The sequence below is a fragment of the Rhinolophus sinicus genome, chromosome 6 (assembly GCF_057876585.1).
Source record: "Rhinolophus sinicus isolate RSI-liver-muscle chromosome 6, RSI-T2T, whole genome shotgun sequence".
NCBI lineage: Eukaryota > Metazoa > Chordata > Mammalia > Chiroptera > Rhinolophidae > Rhinolophus > Rhinolophus sinicus.
The window spans coordinates 48,118,644-48,137,196 of NC_142506.1; the positions used below are offsets into that span (position 1 = coordinate 48,118,644).

General features: G+C 47.8%; 1 protein-coding gene across 4 annotated transcripts in view; it reads left to right on the forward strand.

The window, feature by feature from the left end:
- The window catches only part of MTR (5-methyltetrahydrofolate-homocysteine methyltransferase), an 83,650-nt gene extending 69,308 nt beyond the window's left edge, over positions 1–14,342 (forward strand). Inside the window, exons 26-33 of one of the 4 annotated variants that reach the window (XR_012490813.2) lie at positions 1,051–1,149; positions 2,154–2,229; positions 4,870–5,025; positions 6,461–6,657; positions 9,498–9,698; positions 10,509–10,701; positions 11,880–11,985; positions 12,366–12,384. Coding sequence is in view for 3 of the 4 variants with exons in the window: in XM_074316754.2 (XP_074172855.2) it covers positions 1,051–1,149; positions 2,154–2,229; positions 4,870–5,025; positions 6,461–6,657; positions 9,498–9,698; positions 10,509–10,701; positions 11,873–11,985; positions 12,366–12,452 (1,122 nt within the window). In the remaining variant the exon portion in view is untranslated. Of the gene's footprint in view, positions 1–1,050; positions 1,150–2,153; positions 2,230–4,869; positions 5,026–6,460; positions 6,658–9,497; positions 9,699–10,508; positions 10,702–11,872; positions 11,986–12,365 lie in introns of all 4 variants that reach the window. The other 3 variants (XM_074316754.2, XM_074316752.2, XM_074316753.2) reach the window with 3 other exon arrangements.
- Positions 14,343–18,553: the final 4,211 nt, after the last annotated feature.

Here is an 18,553-nt window from a genome sequence, read left to right on the forward strand (position 1 = left end):
ATTTACTGATTCTCCTAGATTAAAAAGGATAAAGTTAAGACCGGCTGGAATTATAAAATTGCAGTTTTTTATTTGTCACTGATACTTGCAAAAAAGCTACATTTCTGCAACTCAATTTTAAAATAAGTTTTTGTATCTTATATTTGGATTTTGCTTTGTATTTGCTTATATCAATTCCATAGTTGAGTCTCCAATGGGCCTCAAGGTGTGTAGCCTTTTCCAATGCTGATGGCTGAACATTTCCCACGTGGAGGCCAGGCTGTTGGGCCTGTCAAGTACAGTGGTGACGGCCCTACGTTAGGGAAGGACATTAGCTGGGAAGGAATCAGCCCTCTGGTTCCATTTTGAGGGCAGTGTCTTAAAGAGGTAAAGCGGCGAGAGCCCGGCTGAGGATGGCGTGGGCATCTGTGTTCTTTACCAGCCGAGTGGCTGGCAGGTGTTAGTCTTCTCATGTGCTACAAGGAAATGGCCACAATTTGTAGTTACTCAAACGTAAGTCCAATGATGAGTCATTTGGGTCATTGATAGTGACACTTCAGGAGTTTCTAGGTGTGTCACTCTCTCTGTGGAGTCATATGGTTAGTGTGTAACTCTGCCATTGTGCTGTGTGACAGCGTGTGTGGGCATTGCCAACCAGGCAGGCTCATCTGAGCCGTGGTATTGGGTGGGATCAGTCATGTGGGCACCCACGTGACTGACCTCGGTTGCTCAGTTCTTAACCCCTTCAGAGATCAGCAGATACAGCATGAGGCAGGTCCCCCACACCTCACGTCGTTAGCATAAACCATCTGGGGCGGTCCAAGGCCCCAGGTAGACAGGGACACTCTTATCAGGCAGGATGTTCCAAGGGCCAGTCCTTGCTTTGCAATGTGCAAGATCCGAACACCCCAGGCCCACTGAGTTACCCTGTATGGCACAGCCAGGCAGAAGAGGAAATGACATTAACACAGGGAAGCTTCCTGAAGGACATGTCACCAGAACTGACCAGGGTTGCACATTTTATCTTCTCTTTTGCTCTGTGGTTATTGGACTTTGATCTTGTATTTTCAGTGTTCCCAGCTATTAGATGAGAATCTAAAGGAGGAGTACTTTGAGGAGATCGCGGAAGAGTATGAAGACATTAGACAGGACCACTATGAGTCTCTCAAGGTAAGTGACAAAAACCGGTTGCAGCTTGTTTGGGTACTAAAACAAGCCTATGGTTTTTAATGTAACTTCAACGTTCTGAGGTTTAGAATCATTTTAGAGAAGTCCTATTTTCTAGTTCAAATCAGAGTTCTTCAGTGTCTAAGTTCCCGATAATTTTTGGTTATATTAAAATTAATCTTATTTATTCCTGCAAACATGTATTGGGTAGTACGTGGTAAGTGTTAGACGCTCTGCTAGATACCCAAGTTATGGGAATGAATAAAACGTGAGCTCATACCCGGCAGGGAAACAGGAACTGAAACTGTGCTAAGATGACTCCACAGACCCCTGTTCTTGAGGAAATATGGAAGCAAACGAAGACGTTAGGACAACATGAGCCTCTGTCCCTGACTGCCCAATACCGACTGCAGGCTGGTGTGGTCTCGGGCCCTGTGTAGATGAGCTCCAGGCCCCCGTGAAGAGTAGGCATAATGACTCTGTAGAAGCCATTGGGGGTATTTCTTGCTGGTCTTCTTAACTCTAGGCTTTGTGTGGGGGATGCATGTTGGGTGTGGCTAGGCAGGTAGAATGAGATAAGACGTAGCATGAAGAAAACATGTTTCTGAGACACTGGTTGCTTCCCCTCTCCTTGGGTTTGCCCACAGGTGAGAGTTTCTTAGTTCTGCCTTTGGGTCCTCCAGGCGGCAGACAGCAGGCTGGTTGACCCTGGCCTCGGGTGTTCTAAAAGTACAGGCCGTAGACTTCACGGTTCAGGCTGCAGGTCAGCTTCGTATTTGTGTATCAATAATTGCTGGATATTTATTGAATCTTTACTCTCTACTGTTGTGGTGCTGAGGCAAAGCCATATTGGGTGGAAAAGAAAGAGCTTTTTAGGATGTGAATTTTCATTAATGAAAGAGTTTGTTTTTTTGAAAAACTCACGTACTAGCATTCTTGAGTGTACTTCCATAGTAGCAGCTGAAAACCTAAGAGTCTCAAAATAAATAACATCTTTTTTTTCATAGGAGAGAAGATACTTAACCTTAAGTGAAGCTAGAAAAAACGGTTTCCATATTGACTGGCTGTCCGAGCCTCACCCAGGTCTGTTTGTCGGGTGGAGAAAGGCTTCGAGTGGTAACGGTGGGCTGAAGGGACGTTTGCATTTACTTTGGCTACAGACTCACACTGGCAGCTAGAGACTCTTAATTGTGTCTAATAACAAAAATAAAAGCAAACAGGTACCGTCTCAGGAGAACCAAACACTGTCCTGAGATTAAGCAGGTGCAGCTCCCTGGTCAATCTTAACGGAAGTGCTGTTATCCCCACTTTCCTTTGAAGATAGTGAGCTTGGGGTAATGACTTGGAAAGTTTGTAGGATTCTGTCCTTGATCTGTCTTCTAAACCCACACTCTTTCCTCTGTGCTGTGCTTGAGTGGGCCCCTTTCAGTTTGAAGCCAGTTTTGGAGAACTGCCTGGGTGGCTCTGTCACTGCGTTGGCCAGGGTCCCAGGCTGGCCCAAGTGTCGATGTGGAATGTCTGAAATTGAAAATGCCTCCACATTGAACAGACCTTTAAAACAGCTCAGCAAAACAGGATCTCCTGTTTCGTGCTCACTCTCTCATTCTCTCTCTGGATGCTTCTCTCTTTTAATTTCTTATATTTGGTTTCCTCCCTTTCACATTTCTAGCCACCTTCCTTGCTTTCAGTAGGTGTTCACGAGGGAATAAAATGTGTGAGGTGTTTTGACAGGCTCAGAGAGGCATGAGATACAAATGTAGAAACGAGACAGGTGAGCAGGGGTTATGTTAATTAATTCCACATTTCCAAGGTAACAGCTCATATCAGCTTTCAGTGCTCACGGAATCTGTGTTACACATGCTCAGCAGGCTGAGAGGAGTAAATCAGAAGTGCTGAGTTGAGTGTGGTTTACAGGGAAGAATGAAGATGGAGTTGGAGGCCTGCTTTTAATCCCACCTTGGCTCTGTGTCATCTAGTGACCTTGAGCATCTTACTGCTGGTTTCTGATGTGTAAAAAAGGAGTAGCTTTATGGAAATGTTGTGAGGACAAAATAAGATAGATGTGTAAACCTTTGAAAGCTATAAATCACCCAATGGTCAAAACTATTATTTTCTCTTTACCTTTCACTATGAAATTGCAAAAATATCACAAGGGGAAGTCACATATATACAACACATCTTAGTGGAAGTAGTCCTCTGAAGGTCACGGCTCCAGGCAGCGGTGGACCCTTTTCCAGTGGCCGTTTTACCCCCAGTGCAGAGTCTCTGCAAAGCTCAGGACCTGCTGTCCAGTGGGCGTTGGGACTCTGAGGTACGGCCCTCAGACACTCGGACTGGCAGCTAGAGACTCTTAATTGTCTGATACCAAAAATAAAAGCAAACAGGTACCGTTTCAGGAGAACCAAACACTGTCCTGAGATTGACCCGGAGCAGCTCCCTGACACAACTCTCACTTTCATTTGAAGGACAACCCAGCCTTACAGTAGCTACAGGAAGTCAGTAAAGGGAGACAGAGGGTTCTTCTCTCAAGGTCCTCGGTGCCAAAACCTCAAACAAAATCTTAAGCCCTGGGAGACAAGCTTAGTCAAGAACAACATCCTGCAGTGACTCTGCAGCCAGACCTTTCTCCTGCCTTTCCAGGCAAGAGGAGACTTTATCAGGAGGCTCTCTGTAGTTTCCTTTTTGTTAACAAACAAATCAGCACGCTAGAATGTTGACAAAGAAGGGCTCATCCTGCATAGTAAAAAGATGAGCAGGAATACATGGGAAAGAGTTACTATAAGCATGAAAAGGGAGAGGTTTCCAGCCAAAATTAAGCTGCTCAGACTTTTCCCGTATTTTCACTTCTCACTTTTACTATCTAAAGAGAGAAGAATACTCTTGAGACTTCTGTTCCTCCAGAGCACCTGAGGCTGGAGGGTAGCGTATGCTGTCTGATCACTGTTTACAGATCAGGGAACAGGACAGGAGGGCTAGGAAGTGGCCTTGGAGTGGTCACCTGGGACTCTGGCCCGACCCCATAACAGGCTTGAGGGTAGGGGGCGCTCTGGCTGCTCCTGATGGTTGGGAAGGCCCAGGCCTCCATCTGTCTCTGAAGTCAGCACCGTGATTTCCCTGAGGATGTATTTTAGACTCACGAGGAGGCATAAAGAGCAGTACATTGAACGTTCACAGATACCCACTAGCCGCTTAAGAAATAGCCTACTGCCCACTTTAAAAAACAAACGGTGCGTATGTAGTGGAGGTCCCTGTGTGTCTCCCCCTCACCCCGCCTGTGTGATCCTGAACTTGAAGCCTCGTGGCCATGCATTTCCTTATACTTTGACTACATGCGTATGTAGCAGTAGGTAATTAGATGATTGTTTCATGTCTAAACTTTATGTACGTGTCTTTCTACAGTGGTCTTTATTTTAGCATTGTCCTCCTTTGTACATGTGAAGATTAACCCAAGTCTATTTTCTTGGGTGGGTTGGAGGTGGAAGGGTTGCGGGAAGTTTCCAGGGGTGATGGAGTCGGTCGGCTGCAGGGGAGAATAGTTTTATTTAAGATTCACTGCAGAATGACTCCTTCTCCGCAATCATTTCAAGTTCCCCTCTTTGTAAAACAACTCCTACGGGTGACAGGAGGGAGGCAGAGCGTGGGAGCCGACAGACAGCGGGAGCCAGCCGGCCAGGGGGGCCTGTGACCGGCAGGCAGTGCTGACAGAGGGCTCCTTCCCTGCAGTGAAGCCCACGTTTCTTGGGACCCGGGTCTTTGATGACTACAACCTGCAGAAGCTGGTGAACTACATTGACTGGAAGCCTTTCTTTGACGTGTGGCAGCTCCGGGGCAAGTACCCGAATCGAGGCTTTCCCAAGATATTTAATGACAAGACTGTCGGTTAGTTCCTAAGTCCTTCTTCCCTCTCTGATGTTGGCCACACAGCGCTGGGACTTTGCAGACGAGAATAGGTGGGGAGCTGAGGGTTTCATTATGCAGGAGACAGTGTACGGTTATCACGTAACAGGATATGGTGTGCCTGCTCGGCTCCTTAAGGGTCTGTCTTTATCCAATGCATTTGACCGTTTGTTCTTTAATAAGTGATTATCGACATCATTAACATGCTGGGCTCTGTGCTGGGCACGGGAGGAACAGAACACAGGGTAATCCCTGCCCCCTGGTACCTGGCTGCAGCCGCTTCTGTGGAAGCCTCCCTGGAGGAGGTGGTGTTTGAACTGCTGTTTGAAGATCAAGCGGGAGTTACTGAGGCTGGGACTGGGGATGGGAGGTGGCGTTGAAGCAAAGGACATTCCAGGCAGAGGTGAGAGAGTGAGAGGCACAGACACATGTGCCAGTTTGGGGAGTTGAAGGAGTCCTTTGTGCCTGGAGCATTGGTGGGGGAGGGCATCTGGGACATGAGCTAGAGAAGTGGGTGAGTCCATAAACTGGGAGTCCCACTTCTCACTTCCAACCCTACCCCTCAAACCTCCCCCTAGAGACATGGGATCAAATGCTAAGCCATTCAGAGGATTAAGTCACAGATGAGAACAGGAAGGAGGGGGTGGAGTGTGGGATTAGGGCTGCAAAGAACCTTAGAAACCGCCCCCTGCCTGCTCCCCTGAAGGTCCCTGGCGTGTTTGTGAGGACAGCGACCCAGTAGCTCTCAGGGCAGCTCGCGCCACAGCAGGCAGAAAGGAGATTCTCATTCCAACCATTCCTGAATGATCACAGATGAGCAGTAGAATGGCTGAAGGAAAACTGGACGGCCATGCTGTCGACAAAGGTCTGAAGACCCTGCTGGCCCCTCAGCATGGGAGCGGCAGCTCAGCGTCACATACAGAGTCAGAAAGTGAGAGGCAGGTGTCCTGGGAGCCTGGCCTGCTGTGCATGGGAGATGCTGCGCGAGCCCCTGAGCTGAGGCCACTGCACAGGGGCTGAGCCACGTGGCTCCTCAACCTGCTCCACGTCCCCAGTGGTCCCTGTGGGGTCAGTGGAGTTGTGTGTACATGAGGAGCATCGGTGACAGAAGGATTTGGCTGCTTTGTTTCACTCTGTGTGACAACTCCTTGGGGAGCCACGGGCTCGGCTCTCGGCCTTTCGTTAAATGGGGAAATTGAAGTGGCTCGAACTGGGGAAACAGACTGTGGGAACCACACTGACCCCTTCGCTGCCCCACCCTACGTCATGCGATGACAAACACTGAAAGTATTTGGAGGGGAAGAAAGGGGAGAGGGGTGAAGAGAAAATGACTGAGGAGGGTTGTGGCTTTAAGAGAAGCATCCTGTGCTGGTTATTGGCATCTTTAAGTGAATTCTTAACTGCATTTTCCTAATAGGTGAAGAGGCCAGAAAAGTCTACGATGATGCCCAGAATATGCTGAAAGAACTGATTAGAGACAAGAAGCTGCAGGCCAGGGGTGTGGTTGGGTTCTGGCCAGCGCAGAGTGTCCAGGACGACATTCACCTGTATGCAGAGGGCGCCGAGCCCGCGGCCGCGCAGCCCATAGCCACCTTTCACGGGCTGCGGCAACAGGTACGGAGAGCCAGGTGTACAGCAGGTAGGCTGCTGCTACTTTCTGGTTTGAGCACCAAAAAAAATGGAAATAAGAATTAAACAAGTCTGAGCTTTGTATAAATGACAGCTCTGCCCCACCTCACCCCCAAATGGCTAGTCAGAGGCCTGAGCCCAAGGCCTTTGTGAGGATGGTGGGGAGAAGTTGCCAGCCTCGATTTAGAGAAACAGGAGTGTGTGTTCCTGTGTGGTAGACGGTGGATGAGAAGCATGGCTGCTGCCTTGGTGGTCACATAGGTGCACGTTTCCGTGTTCAAAATTGTATACATGCATATTATTAAATAGGCTGGTGGCTCCCTTTCTCCAGGGGACACAGGTGGGAACAAACCTTTGCTGAATGTGAACCAGGTGCGAGGTGCTTACAGGGCTCTCGATGGACAGTCTTGTTTAATCTCCACACAGTTGTCAGGCAGTTTATGTGTCCATTTGACAGAGGAGAGAGGGAAGGTTGACATGAGATTGTGCAGAGTTCACAGCTTGGAGGGGAGAGTCCAACCTGTCTGCATCCCGATGGCTGTTCTGTCACAGCACCTGCTTCCGTTGGTGTCGTGAGCACAGGCCCCCACCTCTCATATGCCCCCACCTTTCAGAGTGCAAATATAATACTGTTTACCAAAAATAAGACCTAACCAGAAAATAAGCCCTAGCATGAATTTTCAGGAGGACATCCCCTGAACATAAGCGTCTTTTGGAGCAAAAATTAATATAAGACTTGGTCTTATTTTCAGGGCAACACAATATGCATGTCTCTCTAGCTGCTGTAAAAAAGTCGTTGTCCTAAACAAGAAATGGAACCAGAATTCACCAGAGTTATTAACAAAGGGTTGCAGTAAATTATTCTCACAGTGTTTTACAGCCATTTCAGTCATTCAAAAGTAATAGTGTTGCTTTTAATTATAACCACAATATAATTCCTAGTGACTGATATTCTGACCATGACAACATGTGGAGATTCTTACATTTGGGACATTAAACAGCAAACAAGGGCAGCCACACCATTGCTGTCTACACTCATGCTCAGACGCCGCGTATACAAGGCAGAGGTCTCATGCTAAGTTCTAGCCCCTCCTCTCTAGGGAACTGGTGACTTCTCTCCTACAGGTGTAGCTAAGGTCAGAAACCTCTCCTGGCCCAGTTTTTCATCCTTCAAGTTCTGTGTCCTCTGATCGCTTTTCATTTCCAGGCAGTCTGCGAAGGACTGTGTTAGGACATTTAATACAGTGACTTCTTAGTGCACCTGTTACTACTCAGGTAGTTATTTCTGAGGAACTGCTTTCTTCCAGTCACTCAGGAGAATTCTGGCTGAGCAGAGCAGAGCAGAGCAGCTTCTACTCTGGGAGTCTCTGTTCTGAGTGGCTGTGATTGCTGCCCCTTCTGAAGTGCGGTGGGGCTCTGTCACCTGTCTCTCCTTGTGGTGTCTGGAAGCTTTGTATCTCCCTCTGGCTTTGTTAGCACAGAGCAGTCGATGGGCAAACTACAGCTGGAAAGCAGCTGGCCCTGGGCTCCATGACATTTCCTTGTGCCACTGTCACACGCCTTCTTGCCTGCACCATTTTCTGCCCAGTGTTGATTAGGCTGTACTTGTTTCCAGAGCCGGCAGGCAAATAGCTCCTGAGCTCCTGGTTGGCCACTCACTGATTAACTGATTAGTGCTAAGCAGTGCTGGATAGCCATCCAGAGCGTTGGTTGTGGTATCAATCCCCGGTCCTGCCACTCTCTGACCTTGAGCTGGTTGATCAGGAGAGGCTCTCTCTGCCTCAGATTTCTTGTCTGTGAAGTGGGGTTGATGGTATCACTTCCTTCACAAGGTTACTGAGAGGATTCAATTGGCTCATTCATATAAAGCACCAAGAATAGTGCCTGACTTATAGTAAATGCTCAGGAAATATTAGTTATTAGCTATTTACATTATCAGCAAGTATTTGATGGTGAAATATGTATAAGGTCTTATTGGTCAGCTTAGTCTTATTGGTAGGGAAGAGTCAATCATCAGCTGAAAATGGAAAATGGGGGAGGAGAGACACCTGGCCTGGCAGAGAGAATCCACATGTGGATTTGGACCAAAGGAGGAAGCAGGTCCTGCTGACCTTGTTTGGCTTCAGGCCAGCCCAGGGCTCTCCGTAGCTGTCCCCTGACCCCCGCCCCGGCGGGCAGCCACTAGGCCTGTGTTGCTGATCTGGCAGCTTGTCGAAGTGCTTCTGTGGATGCAAAGTAGAGGCGTAGACATTCGGTGGGCCCCTTTTGAACACACCTTCAGGATTTAGTGTTGATCTTGAATTGAAAACACTGGCAGGAATTTTTTTCTATGAATGTCTAGGGTTCTAGCTCCCAGCATTTACTGTGGCATTCAGTAAATGTTTGGTCAGTGTGTCGAATGAGTGAATTAACTGGTTTCTTCACTATGTATGTCATGTCTTGTCACGTCATACATTTTTAAAAATCTCATCTCATTGATTTATTCAACAAATATTTATTGGGCGGCCGGTTAGCTCAGTTGGTTAGAACATGGTGCTCTTAACAACAGGGTTGCCGGTTCGATCCCCGCATGGGCCACTGTGAGCTGCGCCCTCCACAACTAAATTGAAACAACTACTTGGAGCGGATGGGTTCTGGAAAAACACACTTAAAATATATGTATATTTTTATTGACTACTATGCATTGTTCTGTGGCCGAGGCTGTAACTGCACAGGACAGACAGACATCCCTGTTTGAAGCTCGTCTGCTGGAGAGACAAGCTTCTTGTCTGCTGGGTGTGGGGCTGTGTCCATGCTCACGGCGCCTCTGTTCCCCTGGTTTTCAGGCCAAGAAGGATTCTGCCGGTACGGAGCCATACCTCTGCCTCTCGGACTTCGTCGCCCCACTGCACTCGGGCCTGCGGGACCACCTGGGCCTGTTTGCCGTCGCCTGCTTTGGGGTGGAGGAGCTGAGCCGGGCCTACGAGGAGCAACACGACGACTACAGTAGCATCATGGCCAAGGCGCTGGGAGACCGGCTGGCGGAGGTAGAGCAGCGGGGCCCGACGGACAGAGCCGGGGTGGGGACCTGGCAGAGCTAGAGCAGCGGGGCCCCAGGGACAGAGCCTGGGTGGGGACATGTGCTGGTGCCAGAAAGCGAGGCAGCCCTGAGGGTCAGATGAGGCCAGCCTTCTCATCACACGCATGTTTCAACCATGAATATTTGAATTTTTGAATTTTGGGCAAAGAATTTTTCTCCATGAAGAATTTTTCTCCATGTTTCAACCATGAATTTTTGAATTTTCTGAATATGTGCCATATTCAGAAGTCACATTTAGAACCCCGACTTCGTTGTCTTAATTCTCCTGTCTTCCTTTGCTTATTGTGATGTGACGTTTTCCCGAGGAGCCTGAAAAATTAACAGCAGACCTGTTTCCAAACTCCTTGTTTTAATGTTGGCGTCCTCCATAGATTCCTCATCTTTCTCTGCATGGAATGGGGTGACCTGAGCTGTGGGGAAGTCGTCTCCCCCTTTCCTGAGGCTAACAGTGGAGGAACGAGAAACTGGTGGTCCCAGTTTCTCTTCCTGGCCACATGGGAAACATTTACATTAGAAGGCTTGGACTCCTTGGATCATTGAATGTGATACTTCAGAACCCAGGTTGAGGTCAGAATTGAACAGCAGAGCAACTAATGAAATTGCAGATGAGTCGAGAATCCAGCCTGTCCCCTCTTGCCAGATTCTCCTGGCTGTGGTCCAGGCGAAGGCGGTGCCCCGATAGCTTTGATGGAGGGTGGAAGCAGCACTGCTGCCGAGGGTCTGGCCTCTGCTAAGCCAGCCATGTTCTGGGCTCCAGGCCTTTGCAGAGGAGCTCCATGAGCGGGTCCGCAGAGAGCTGTGGGCTTACTGCGGCTGCGAGCAGCTGGACGTCGTCGACCTGCGAAGGCTGCGCTATGGGGGCATCCGCCCGGCCCCCGGCTACCCAAGCCAGCCTGACCACACAGAGAAGCTCACCATGTGGAAACTGGCGGACATCGAGCAGTGCACAGGTATGTGCCGGGAGGAGGCAAGCGTCCCTCGGTCCTTATTCAGTAGGTGTGCTCTTCTCTGTCATGGTGCAGGTGGTTCAAGGGTAAGACTGTGGAAAGGCTCCTAATGAAATCATCCATGTTCCCATCCTTTCTCACCTCTAGCTGCTTATTTTAGTATTTAACCGCCTTTTTATTGAGTAGTCTTACATCACCATTTTTAGATTCATCAGTGTTAATTATTGTCTCTTAACCTGGAACAGAGGGGAATTTAGCTTACTCATCCTGCCCGTTTTCCTATGACAGCTGTGTTACTGTTTAATCTCCCTCGGTGACCTTTGTAACCTTTAGTAACCTCCTGCGTGGTTCTTGCTCCTTCTGTTGCTTGGAGGCAGTATCTCTGGGGGCTAGTCTCACAGCACTCCCGCCCTTCCCATCAGCTCTCCTGTCTCTTACTTTTACACTGTTATTAACACAATTAACACTATTCAGTGGTATTAGTCAAAAGCATGCCATCAGCACTGAGGAGTTACGGAGTCGAGATTTAAGTGAGGAAATGAGGCTGTGCTGATTTCGGGTTTGCAGGAAGAGCACAGATATGAGGAGTCACAAGATGGGGACGGCAGTCCCGTTTCTGCCATGAGCTGGTGATCTTTGACAAAACACCTCACCTCTGTGCTGCCCTGTTTCCCTGGCCATGAAATGAGTGGCTTAGACTCGGCAGACTCGATGTGCCCTCTGAGTTCCAAGCTCCTGATGAAACCATTATCTTTTCTTCCTAAGCACTGCTGCAGGCTCGCTCTTCCTGGAGCCTCACTGCTGGTCACCCTGGTGGCAGTGGCCCCACAGGAGCCCTTGGCGCCTCAGCTCCAGGCTTGGAGCTCCGTGTCTGGGAAGGCCCAGGCTTGGGGGCAAGTTGGGGCCTCTGTAACCCACCTTGGAGGACTGGGCATCCGAGGCCAGAGTCTTCCAGGCCTGAGTGAAAGGGGATTCGTGTCTTGAATTTGTTCATCCCTGTGGCAGGACTTCGCTGGACTAGTCTGGTCACATCTTTCATGCTGTGTCACGTGTCACCTAGAGGCATGAGTTCATGTTTACTCTCTCGTCCAACAAGAGTTACTGGGTGCTTTCCCAGGGCCAGGGCCTGAGCTGGGCGGGACTCAATGAGCTTCTCCCCGTTTGCTTTCTCGAGGCATTAGGTTAACGGAGTCCTTAGCTATGGCACCTGCATCGGCAGTGTCTGGCCTCTACTTCTCCAACTCAAAGGCCAAGTACTTTGCTGTGGGGAAAATTTCCAAGGATCAGGTAAGTGTTTCGTTGGCTTTCCAAGATGCCTGTCTTGTTTTAAGTGGAACTGTGCAAACTGTTTTATTTCACATGTGGATGAGAATAAAACGAGAGGGAAGGGATGAAGAAATTTATCTCAGTTAAGGTTTTCCTTTGATTTTATCGCCCCAATTCTAGCCCTCCTGTTTTTATGCAGAACACACACACACACACACACACACCCCAGCTTCTGAGCATCAGATGTTCACCACATGTTCTTTGCCTGCCCAAAAAATAAGCGACTTAACTCAGGTTGTTATTTAGACAAGACATGGAAGGTACTTAATGTTTTGTGGAAACTTCGGTTCAAAAACTCTTACCATTTTGGTCTAATACACTGCTTTTTTACTCTTTCGCAGGCTGAGGATTATGCCCTGAGGAAGAACATGTCTCTGACCGAGGTGGAGAAATGGCTTGGACCCATTTTGGGATACGATACAGACTAACTGTTTGTTTTTCACCTTTTCTGTGCTTGGTGACCTTCGGGAAAATACAGTCCCGAGTGCCTTAAAAAGAACCACAATGGCACCAGCACACAAGCCCATCTGCAGCTGGGTGGCGCTTGCATTGCTTCAGCTTTTGGCAGACTGGTTGGTGGAACCTTGCAGAGGGCCAGGGTCTTCCTTGGTTCTTGGAAAACAAGCTGCTGTTTGTCAGGGGCCCTTGATGGGCAGCGAGCACAGCGCTGGCCGTGTCCCTATGTCCCTGGTCCCTCGAGTACTGGGACAAGCTGGAGGGAGAGGTCTTTTGCATTTCAAAGCAAGTCAAGTTGCTTTTTTCATTTTTACCTCAGATCTAGGCGACCATTTGTTCTTTTTTTGTTTTCTCTTAGAAAAAAAGCCTGCACCTCAGTTGAATAGAGACTGTAACCCTGTGGCAAAATGACACTAAGAAATGGGGCATTTTAATCCAAGTGGTTGCAATACTCACTTCTGACAGGGAAGAAAGGATAACTCTGCTCTCCTTCTGGAAGACCTCGTTTTCTGAAGGCTCATTCCAGTGGTTGCAGAGGTCCCTTTGGCAGAAGGCACACTCTCACCCCTGGCTTGTCAGGAACACGCAAGCTGTTTGCCTTAGTGTGGTCAGTATAGGTGTTCTCCCAGCACTTTGTCGTAACTTCATATGCCCGAGCCCCACGAGGAAAAAAGGAGGAAGGGGAGAGAGTGTCTCTTCAGGGCAGTGAACATCTTTTAATTGTTTTCTAGAATTGAGCCGGCTCTCTCATGAACTGTAGTGTCCTCTGCAGATTTGGACCGGTGAATAGCTTAATTTCACTCAATGCTTGCTTTTCTGTGCTGCCCCAACCCCAAACTCCTAGAGTTTAGGAATAGCATGTTGACTTGTTCTCCGTTATTTCAGGGGAAATCGTTAAGAACATTTGCTTTGGAGTCAGACACACATGGATTCAAATTGCAGCTTTGCCATCTACTTGCTGTACAACAGAGGCAAATCACTTAAGCTTTCCCACACTATGTTCTCATCTGTAAAATGGGGACAGTGATACTAGTTCCCGTCTCATGGACATAGGTGTGGAGTAAATGAGATGATGCACATAAGGCAGGTAAGACGGGGTCTGGCACACAGTAAGTGCTTAGTAAACTGTAGCTTCTGTAGAGCTCTGTAGGTAGTCCTTTGAGCTCTGCACACAGTAGGTACACGTAGGAAGGGAACGAGGGATTAGTGGAAGTAAAAAGATACTGTGGAGATGCATATAGTAATGATTGCAGTGAGTATGGTAGGTGCCCTTGTGGGTTTAGAACCCCGTTTAACACTGTGACTGGGAAAGAGAAGCCACCCTGTATCACATGCACCTTGTCATAGAAGCTGGCCTTGCCCCCCAAAGCATTTACACCAAGTGTACATTCAGGCACATTGGAGGGGAAAGGGAAGCACACTTAGGAGCTGATGGTCCCGCGTGTCCGTGGTGTAATTGTGTCTGTTTACAGAGTGACACACCATCTCAGGCATTGTGTGCCCTTCAAGTGAAGAGAACTGTGTGTTTTCGGTACATTGAATTTGTGCTAGACTTAGAATGAGACTTGGTTTCCTGAGACACTTAGTTGGAGGACTTATTTTTTGCTCCGGAGCAGGTATGTTCTCTGTTTTGGTACGTTCTTCGGTGAGAAAGAATAACCTTCAGACACAGTCGTGTGCCGAGTAATGACATTTCGGTCAATGACAGGCTGCATATGCAATGGTACCCTCGTGTGATGATACGGCGCTGAAACTCTGTTGCCAGTGGTGGCACAGCCATTGTGACGTCGTAGCTTTGGCTTAGTTGCACTGTTATTTCAATAAATTTAAAATTTTAATTAAAAGAATTTTTTTTAACCTAATGTAATTGTTTTTTAATTTTGTTTAAGTGAACACAGGAAATTTTGAAGAATTCCAGTGGCACACATCTTAGCGTTCAAATGCTTGGTTATTTTTTAAAGAATGCAACTTTTCTCAGAAAAGGTAGCGATTACATCTGAGATATATTTCAATGGCTCCTCTTATATAAAACCTTATGTAAATCCTTCCATCGTCATCTGGTTTCTCCTTATAGTGCTGTGGGCAGGTGCTAACATCTGTCTTACAACTGGAGGGAGCTGAGGTGCAGGAAATCCAAGTGAGAGCTTGCTCCTTAGAGTCAAGGCTGGTTCCTGGTCTGCAGAATCCCAAATCCCTCCACTGTGCTTTCAAATTAATTAATTCTTGAATAAAGATAAGGATGAATATCAATGAGTGGATATACCCCCCATTCCCTCCCCTCAAAAAAACCCCCCACAAATTGGTGAGTTAGATGATAGAAGAAGGAGATGGGACACATCCATATCTAAATTTCTGAGTCCATCTCAGCTTGGTACAGGGATGTTTGGCTACAGTTCTCTTTTATAATTAGAAAAATGGTCAAATAAACTGAAAATAATTTAAAACCCTGATCATGCTTTCCACTGTGCGTTATTCCCCAGCATATCAGGTGAGATGAGAAAGACCCCTGAGAACCCGCTTTTCCATTTGCTACAACTGATGATCACGGGGACAACAGACAAAAGCAGAGCTTTCCCTGGCAGCTGGGGACGGGGAGGCGTGGTACCCATTCTGTCGAGAAGTACTCAAGGAGGGAGATCAAATGCCATAGTTAGTGCCAGAGCCAAAAATTGAGAAATTCTGCCGGGCACACAATGCGAATTTAAACATTTGTTGAATGGGTGAAATCATAGAGGACCGAACAGGAAACCCGCTAGGAAGTGAGATAAATCAGAGGAAGACAAATACTATTGGGTATCACTTCTGTGTGGAATCTAAAAGACTGAACTTACAGAAACAGTAGAATGATGGTTCCCAGGGGCTGGGGGGGGGGAGTGGGGAGATGTTGTTTAAGGGTACAAACTTACAACCAGTAGATATATAAGTTCTGGAGATCTTACAATGCATAGCCCAGCAACGATACAGTATTATAAACTCGAAGTTGCTAAGAGGCTAAATCTTAGCTGTTCTCAACACAAAAAAGAAATGATAAATACGTGACATGTAGTGGTATTAGCTAATGCTACTGTAGTAATCATTTTGCAATACATAAATATATCAAACCAACACCTTATACAATGTTATATGTCAATTATATCAATAAAAAACAAAAACCCTCCCCCCCACCCCCCACCTCCCAAAGAAAAACCAGCTAGGGCTCCCCAGAGCATTTCCAGACATAGTCAGACGTGCTGCGCCTGCCCAGTGCCAGGAGGCCACTGGGCAGAAGCGAATCCCATGCACCCTTCAGTGCCCTTTCCAAACCCTACAGTTCGGGGATCTGACACTCATGATTACGCATCTTGAGCACAGCATGTCCTTGCAGCCCCTCTGAATCATCAAAGCCTCGTTAAAATTCAATATATCTTCATTTGCCTTGAGAATTACTGCATTTGAAGGTTGGCCACCCTAGTATGATACGGGTGATGCCCTTCCTTTCACCAGAAAACAAACTAAGATAAACCCTTCCTTCCCCCATCATGTTGCACAACAGAGCACCTCCTGGTGTTCTCACTACGTAGCAGGGGAGCCAAGCCTGACATGTTTAAACTAAAGAGAGTACTGCAGCGAAGAGGGTTCCTCGGGGTGCATGAGAAGACGCTGAAGAAGCGTGGTGATAAAACGAGGGCGGCGTTGTGACAGGGATGTCAGCACAGCCTGGAAGCTGAAGGGGCTGGTGCACAGCAAGGGTGAGTCATTCAGGCCCATGGCACTGAGGGGGGGAGGAGACGCTAATTCTGGATGATTCCTAGCAGATTAACAGGAGTATCTGATTTAAGAAAGCAGAGCACTCATTGGGTTTTATTAAGTGACAAGTGTGGCTTGGTTTTAGATGTCACCTTTGAATTTTTACTCGAAATGTGTGTAGGGTTGGAGGGGCTGGGGAAATTTCTGGATGGTGGGGAGTGAGGAACTTTACAACGGGTTTGGTAATAGAAGTTGCAAACATTTGTGGGCATATTCTTGTAGGGAGGCAGGGAAGGAAGTAGGAAAGAGTGATGGAGTCATGACTGCCCTGAAAATGGGGAGAGAGTGGGAAGCACTTCACCCAAACGTTTTCTTACCCACACTCGAGGGCTAAAGCCTGCCTTCTGCAGGGAAAAGACGCAATGCGTATTCCAGTAGGATGGGTGTGCTATTGTCACTCACTTCCACAGGAATACAGGCCATTCTTATTACTCCTTTCATGTCAAAGTCTGAAAAACTTCTATTATTTTGTAGATTTGGTTGGTACCTTGCTGTCAGGGCCCTGCTAAGATTTGCAGCAATCGGAAAAATCATTTACATCTACGCATTTAACTTATCTTCCCAGGAGCTCAACTAAGGCTCAGGATATTTGGGAGAAGAAATATTGGATGGGCAAATTATCTCTGCTTTTGCTTTGGCTGAGGGCCCCACGTGGAGAAATGTTTGCTGTAATATGGCATTTGTGCATTCATTCATATTCATGCAGTCCACTCAATTATATGTTCATCAAACACTGCTTGGGCGGCGTCCTGTTCCAGGGCTGGGAAGAGGATGATGGGCCATGTGAGTCAGATTCCCGGGCCTCCTGGAGAGTAGCATTTCCTGCACTTGGTGGCGAACTCCCTCCCTCCAGGTCCTTCGCGCCCTTCAGGTCTGAAACACCCTCTACCTGGAGTTTAAAAGCAGAGAAGCCATGTCCTGGTCTCCTCTGTATTGTTTTGAGGCACATATGAGCACCCACGTTTTGCTGGCCCCTTTCCCAAGTTTTTGCTGCTGCTGCTGTGCCCCTCAGCACCTGCGGTTGTAGACGTCATCAGGCAGGCTCGGTTTCATCTCTTCTTGCTAGCCGGGGTTGAAACGGGTGCTGTGTGCTGCTGTCGGAACACTAGTGCCACGCCCTCGTGACAGAACTCTTTCTGGGCATCAGTCTTTGTGCTCTGCTAGAATCGGGGAAGATGGGCGCTGTGTATGTGTGCAAGCAGCTTTTGGTGTCTTAGGAGGACCGGTCTGTGATTTGCTGTGAGCATAAATGCGGTTCAGCATTGCTCCAGGAATACAGACCCACGAGCAGCTGCCAAGCCTCCTCCCCCTCTCGTCATGGCCTTCAGGGAACAAATTTACCCAGACATCTTCCCCTTCAGATCACCAGGCTGTGCGTCCCAGTGTTTCCTGGGAGGGTTTCCTGATAAACATCTGCCTTCCAGAGAGAAATTAGTCATTTAACAAACGGCTCCAGAGAGGTTTATGGATGCAACTTGCCTGCCCGCCGTGTGTTCTAAATCATGACTCTCTCGTTTGTCCTCCTCTATTTTTCGTTGCTAAAAATTTGCTTTTTGAGCCTTGGTACACCACGGGGTCAGTGATTTCACAGTAACATAAAATTTAAAAAGCCCCACCTCACTTTAAAACATTTTTTGTTGTTGTTCAGTCATTAAAGAATATTTACGATGAGTGAAATCTATAGACGAGCCCTGGTTTAGCACATTGAGCTGGACTGCCCTCAAATGTTTAGGAGTTTGTGGACAAATAGTCTGACCTGAGATGAGCAGTTGTGGAGGGGGACACTGGGGTCAGACCTGTCTGTTCAGGGGACAGGTGTGTGATCAGCTATAGGGTATATTCTGTTTGCTTCATAGATGCCTCCCCCTCAGGCCTCCAGCAATCACTAGCCTGGTGGCTTTGGGCCAGTTACCACCTCTCCAAGCGGCAGTTTCTCCATCTGGAAAATGACCTCACCTCACAGGATGGTGCATGAACTTGAATTTTGTACTGCACAGAAGCACTCGGCACAGTGCCTGGCTCAACAATAAAATCTTCGTGAACTGAAGTCCCTAGGGAAATGTTGAATTTTTTTCAGTTCCTCACCATGCTTCAGAAGATGTTGAATGCAACACCACACTACATATACCTCATTTATGGACAACGTGTGTAAGCCTAATAATGAATGCCAGTGGCCCAGGGAAGTTCAGGGACAGGAGACGTAACTGGTGAGATTCGAAGTTTTCCAGAAGGGGCCGTAATCCCTGCAGGTGAGCCAGAGGGCTGCAAATTAAGACCACACAGCAAA